At 38.3% G+C, this 6,732-nt stretch overlaps 1 protein-coding gene across 1 annotated transcript; it reads right to left on the reverse strand.

Annotated features, from left to right (window-relative positions):
- Positions 1 to 220: 220 nt before the first annotated feature.
- Positions 221 to 6,411, reverse strand: AMD1 (adenosylmethionine decarboxylase 1). Its single transcript, XM_009289157.2, has 8 exons — positions 6,324 to 6,411; positions 4,512 to 4,638; positions 3,923 to 4,025; positions 3,016 to 3,058; positions 2,774 to 2,918; positions 1,637 to 1,729; positions 1,405 to 1,560; positions 221 to 873 (listed from the first exon to the last, which is right to left on the reverse strand). Exons 2-8 carry the CDS (start codon positions 4,626 to 4,628, stop codon positions 733 to 735), a joined length of 798 nt encoding a protein of 265 aa, XP_009287432.1. The 5' UTR covers positions 4,629 to 4,638; positions 6,324 to 6,411; the 3' UTR covers positions 221 to 732.
- Positions 6,412 to 6,732: the final 321 nt, after the last annotated feature.

Consider the following 6,732-nt stretch of genomic DNA (forward strand, 5'->3'; position numbering starts at 1 on the left):
AATGAGCATTAAGGTAAGATGAAATTTAACCTGCATTAGTACCGATACCCAAGTCTGTAAAGGTGAAAGACCAATGCATTAGCCCAGTGCTACAGTATAGCTGAGCCAATTCCTATAAGCTTGAGTAGAGCATGAAAAGTCAGATTTAAAAATAAATCAACCACCTGCAGTAGCAAAACAATTCGTAACTGTTTTAAGAACTTTCTCCAAACATGAAAGTGTTAATGAGGAATCAGTTTCATTAGAAATCATAAGTTTGTCGAAAACTGTTTTAGACTGAAATCACAAAATAGATAAAAAAAGAGTGACAATTTAACAGAGAACTGTCCCCAGTGAGTAGATTGAGGCTAAAGTCTAATGAGGACGAAAGCCTTGTCTGTGGGGAATTTTTGGTGATACCTGGAGAAAAACTATACTGTGTGTAATTCTACCTGAATCATTTTTACAAGTGTTGTAAAGTTTCATACAGTAAGATTTTTCTACATGCACTTCAATTTCACAGCAAGAGTGGCATAGAGTACCTAAACACAGAAGAGAGCATTCATGCAAGATATCTAACTCCTTGATATAATAATGCATACAATTCAAAATGGTTATACTATGATTACACCTAGGGCTTTCCACAACTACAAGGTGGTGGGAGTGGAAAGCATGGCCCCCTGAATCATTAACTAGAAAGCAACCACCACCTTCTATATGGGATTTCTTTTTGCGCTTTTTCTTCATTCTTAATCAACTGTGCTGTTGCTGGCGATTCTTTGTAAAACTGGTAAAAACAAAATTATAATCACTGAATTGGGCAATCTGGTGATCAAGACGTTTAAACCCTTCAATCTTCTGGGCAGAAGAAAACACTGTACGACACTTAGAGCTCTAGAAAACAAAAAAGTGAAGTTTACTTTAAGCTTAGCATTTAAAGATGGACTAGCACAATACATATTTTGTGTGGTTCTCGTAATACTGTTACCAACATGCTCCAAACCCATGCCTGACAGTGCTGCAGAAGTTTCAACCCCAAGCAGCGATTCTGCTACCTATGTATGGTACTGCTTTTTTCTATGAATCCTTAACTGGCAGCATCACCATTAACAGCAGCGCTTCTACAACTGACAGCTGCAGCCACGTCCAGAAAAATACCAAAGCAAGAAATTATGCCTCTACGGAACTGCACAGGAAGTCATTAGAATACTGAGACTGGGCTGCCTTACCTTAGTGTTTAAGTTTTCTGGAGATCAGATTTAGTGCATGCCAAAGCAATACTGAAGAGTATTTTTACTTTCCAAAGAAACTACCAAACAGAGGCAAACTAGAAACTACTAATGCCCTAGTAAAAAATCTCTAGCCTTGCTTTGTTTGTGTCTATATGCATTTCAGGGGCTGACAAGCCAATGCAAGAAAACTCACCTGATTAACAAAGAGGGTTGTCACAAATTTTCCTGGCTTGAAAACCTCTACAACTTTTCTAATCAGGTCATCATAAGAGGTCTGACTTATGTTTGTTTCAAAACTAACGTAAGAGAACTCTGGTTCTGGAGTGATGTGAATAGTCCAGTAAGTTCCCTGAAAAAAAAATATTATTACTGCCAAATAATTACTACTTATTGTAACATTAATTATGAGTAAGTGTAAAACTTACATCTGATTTCATCCCATTCATTGAATACCCACAAGGATTGAACATTGTAGCATCAATAACAGAACCTGGTATCAGGTCACGAATTCCACTCATCTGAAATAGAAGTTAAAATTACACCACTCAGTTTATCATCACACATCCTTATACTTGTTTAGATTTAACTCAAAGGCAGAACAAACACCAATTTAGGGGACAGGACACCAGAATTCTCCCAGTAACAAGTCAGTCTGATAATTTGTACCACTGTAGATGAACTTGCTTTGCATCCTGTCACTTATCAAGTGACCGAGTGCCAAGTTGCATGCAAGTTATCAGATCCTTAGCCTCTTACAGAACCAAGCTGCATACCTCAAAGACAAGGGGACAGCTTATACACCTAATACATAATTGCTTCTGCAACTAAAATGGAAATGGAGCTCCTGTTCAACCAGTATCCACAAAGTGAAGGCTGTTTACATTTACTCTGGAGTGAGAACATACTTCTTTATACTCTAGAATGAAGTGCAATCCCAAGCACTTGGATTTCCCACACAGTACTCGAGATACAGCCAAATCTCAATAGCAAATACAGGATGAGAATCAGCGCCTAAGATGGAAAACCAGATGAAGTCAATGTACTTGTCAGAGAAACTTGTTCACGTCACAGGGCTTTCCCATTTGGAAAAAGGAGGAAAGGAGGCAAAACCGTCAAGTTATGCTTGGACTTTAAATCCATGCCCGCCCCCCCAGCTATCCAAATGGCTCCATGATTTAACCTTAATTTTGATACCTAGATTCCCTTGGCATTCATTATGCTCCATCTAAGTCTTACTCCTTGTAATCTCCATCCTTCAGTGGAAGTTACTCAATTGTTGTTTTATTCCTATTCCTCCATTTTTCAGAGGATAAGCTTCCAATCACCCAAAGCACTGCAAATTGCTCCTTTCAATAGATTAAAGCAGAGGCACTGAAAATGTGAAGTTTTATTCCCAAAAACATCCTAGAGTTAAATCCATTTTACCCCAAAAACATTAACCTGACATTTTCTATGAGCTCTTTCCTACCAAAAAAATAAGCCTTGTATTAAGTGGTAAGTGAAGCATTTTGTTGCCCAATTTCCACCATTCCCAAAAATGCTTAGTTTTCAGGCAAACATACACGAGTGACATCATTTGCAGTAACACCATCTTTCATGTAGAACTGGTCCATAACTACTGGGTCAAGCTCACTCATCAGAATTTCCAGTGTCTGATCAGGCTGATTGGATATCCGACTCTCTGGGAAATCCAGGGTGTACAGGTACCTATATAAAATACAAATCACTTATGTAATAAATATCAGCAGCACCAAGTTAAGTTTTACTGTAAGCCCCAAAGATTTCAAAGTCTTCACATACATACCAGCAATCAGAATTCATACGCCCCATGCAATAAGCTGCTCCATCTGACAAGACAAAAAGTCTCCAGTTAATGTACCGCAGCTGATCCTTTATGTAAAAGATTGACTTCATTTCATATTTAAAGACAGTAGAAGTCTTTCACAGAACACTAAGAGGGGTTTCACTGATACAGTCAGCATCTGTATCAAATAAGCAGGCGTTTAACTTCAGGAACATAAAGCCAATAATCAGAAAAACAGGCTCCCTCAGAAGGTGGGCTGGACACCCCAGTTCAGAGCCTACTAGCAGGAAATTCAGATTACAGCTTTAGCTACACACCAACAGAAACCCTAGTACTCTTAAGCATCTATTTAATGGCTTTATGGTTAGCATTTATTTTCAAATAACTCAGATAAGTACTACAGCTTCTGTGTTCCTTCAAAAAACTTTTCTGCCAGTAGTTAAAATTCAAGGTTATTCTTGTAGGTTGTAGATTTTAAGTGTTTGAATTCAATCTTTAGTGCAGTGACTTTTCTGAGAAAACCTTACATTTTTCTTCAGTGTATTCATTACCTTAAATTACTCTTCTACCTTTTTAACAAGGCTTTTATGGTTAGTGAGAGCTGGATTCTGCAGACTGAATTATTACACTATTTGGAAGTCTGAAGACGACCTCAGTTAAGACAAGGTGCTAAGTGTCAAGCTTAGTATGATTTAAGTTTTGATCTCAGCAAGTTAGTGTCAGAAATTCAGAAAGTATTTAGAGCTTTTGATTTTTATGCAGCTGAAGCTTGTGCTGGCTACAGAACTGCAAGCACGGCTGAATGAATGGCCTGGCAGCCTGTACGTATTGCGCTGCTTGTCAATTCTCACTTCACAGCAACGCTTCACACAAGCTTTGCAACTTGGCTGAAGTTTCATGAACTTACTTGGGAAAATTTCGTTAAGAAACTCTACTTCTTCCTGGAAATTCCTATGTGGGTACTCCTGGTGGGAAGGCTTCATGAAATTCTTACGTGAATAAAAGAAGCTCTGAAAAAATAAAGGTACATCTCAGATACTGAATATATCCATCCACCTTGAATCTAAATCTAGAAAAATGCAAGCATTTACTATAAGCTTTCACAGGACCTAAGTTTTCATTGTCAAAACACAGAGGCATATGGTTTTTCCTAGCTTAATTTGTAAGTTACAGGAGACATCTTACTTCCAAATTTGTTTTCCACAAGAAAACATCAGTGACTTCAGCGCTGACAACATGGGCATGGAAGCCTTTCACCCTTAAGTGACCTTAACTCAGCACAATAGCATTTGTAAGTTCACATCCTTCAAGAGGAAAATAGAAGGCTAAATCCTACAGCAGAACAAGCAATCTTATATTACAATCTTCCCATTTTGGGAAGCATACTTAAATGACAACGGAAGTTTCAGAATATATAATAAAATCAGTAAATTTGAAATATTAGTAAAAAGCTTTTTGTACATTCTAAGGAAGATGCAGCATTTTTGGCACCTTACCTGAATTGAGTCAAACCCACTGTACTCCCTAGCAAGCTCCAACAGGGGAACCAGTGCTTGCAGTAAGAGGGTGGTACCACACGTCTTCAAAATGAAACGTCTCTTGGAGACAAACATGCTACTCTCACTGTAAAAAAAAAGTGTTAAAAATTTATTAAATGCTCTATATAAAACAAGCCAGAAGAGAATGGTTAGATCTCAGTTCTTATCCCAACCAAATGCATTACTGTAAGTGAACATTCAGCATATGGTACATAAACATGCTTGGCAAATGGATCAAACCAATAGATTTTAGCTAACATTTGAGAGCTGTTATGATTTCCCAAAACAAATACCTGCTGCAAGCGTGGTATTACACAGCTACCACACAACAGGAAAAAGAGGTGCTACATGCATTACATATCCTCAATCTATTGGAGAAATACAAACATGCTGTGAAGTGGGTACACAGAGACATGCAATTTAATTTCTTAACCCAGACACAGAATGGGGTCAAACTTGAAATCTTTCTCAGCTGAAATACAGCCTATGGGAAAGTCAGCTCAAAAAAGGCAAAAGCCTTAACAGAATTTAATAAGTTGTCTGGCTGCATCTTCTAGGAAAGCTGACTACTGGAAAGTGGTAAATCAGCACCTGTCCACAGGAACAGGAAGTCTCATAATGAGAGTATAGGCACAAGATACAGAAGTTAACTATACATAAACTGTAAGTCAGACACTTAACTACAGTCCCACTGAACCTGGAGATTAGCATTGATAGTACATCCAGAACACTTAAACATGTAAAACAATTATCTTCTCACCAAGTAACTGAACAATGGGACTGAGTCTAGCTTAAATAACTAACTCAGTTTGGAATCCTGTTTAAGAATGCAAAGTAAAGGTTATACTTCATCCAGAATACCATTGTAACTAGTTACATTCTTTTCAGAATTTTGTTTTAAATATATGAAGCTTGAGGAAACAAGACTTCAGCAGAGTTTGACTAGCTTGCTCTTAGCCCAACCTTGCCCTCAAGGCAGTCTTTCAGAGTACAAAAGCTTCAGTTTTTGTAATCTGAAGTAAAACAGCAAATGTCAATGTGTCTGTAAAGTTCACGTAGAAAAAGCATGAGAGTATTTTGCAAGATGAAAAACCAAGACTTCACAGAGTTTGACTAGCTTGCTCTTAGCCCAACCTTGCCCTCAAGGCAGTCTTTCAGAGTACAAAAGCTTCAGTTTTTGTAATCTGAAGTAAAACAGCAAATGTCAATGTGTCTGTAAAGTTCACGTAGAAAAAGCATGAGAGTATTTTGCAAGATGAAAAACACATGGCAAAAGTAGTGTCCTTACAACTAACTGCTGCACAAGACAAATCCCAAGATTTCAGGAAAGCTACATTTTTACAGATGTCCTTAGCTTAGCTGCAAGAGTTGTTCCACTTGATTGCATATCTGGAGTTAAAGCTGATCTACTGATACAGTTTTTGCTGATCTCAAAGTGACACTTAGATGCACTATTCTGCTGAAGTAATCCTAAACCTCTTAACTGGGGAGACTTACTTATCCCTGGACAAAATTCAATGATCAGGTGCAGAACCACCACAGCTCTGTCCTTAATCCTTTTAGTTAAAGAAAAAAGACAAACACTGATAACTATGAAGACATTCCTGCTACTGAACAGAAGCATGACAGTATGATTAGCAGACCCCTGCAAGTTGTAGTCATGAGCAGCAGGATCTTAACCCAAGACTGGATTCTCAGCCAAGTACAGCCTGAATGACAGCTTTAACTTTTTTACCTCTTGGAGACTAGAAGAATAAGCTAGTGACTTACCTGAGTACATAAGCTTCCTGCTTGTCAGTTTTTGTCACACTTATGATCAAACAATGCACATTCTCCAGAAGTTTGTCCCACTCAATCCTGTGAAGAAATTAAAGAGCACAAGCAACAGGTTAAACAAACTGAAGCTTTCTGGAACCCTGGGTAAAAACTATAGCCCAAACAAGACTATAGCTCTTGTCTTGAGCTGCTGAATCTGAGAGCATGAAAGGCAAGGACTTTTTATATAGGAACTGTCTATCACAATACAGTAATATCCAGTAATATTCTTAGCTCTCAAAGAATGGCTAAGTATATAAAGACCCATCACATCAGGAGAGACGCTGGAGCTAAGGCAGCCCGATCTGCCCCCTGTATAACAACCTGCGCAACTAAGAAAAGGCGACGGGTGACAGTAGTAGGC

The sequence above is a fragment of the Aptenodytes forsteri genome, unplaced genomic scaffold (assembly GCF_000699145.1).
Source record: "Aptenodytes forsteri isolate BGI_AS27 unplaced genomic scaffold, ASM69914v1 Scaffold217, whole genome shotgun sequence".
Taxonomy (NCBI): Eukaryota; Metazoa; Chordata; class Aves; order Sphenisciformes; family Spheniscidae; genus Aptenodytes; species Aptenodytes forsteri.

Bases quoted from the DNA above. Each gene is read 5' to 3' on its own strand.
- AMD1 (XM_009289157.2), bottom strand. From the start codon at position 4,628: ATGTTTGTCTCCAAGAGACGTTTCATTTTGAAGACGTGTGGTACCACC. The intron at 4,026-4,511 runs GTAAGGTGCCAA...TTATTTTTTCAG, and splicing joins GTGGGTTTGACTCAATTCAG to AGCTTCTTTTATTCACGTAA. The intron at 1,730-2,773 runs GTATGTTTGCCT...CTTCTATTTCAG, and splicing joins CTGCAAATGATGTCACTCGT to ATGAGTGGAATTCGTGACCT.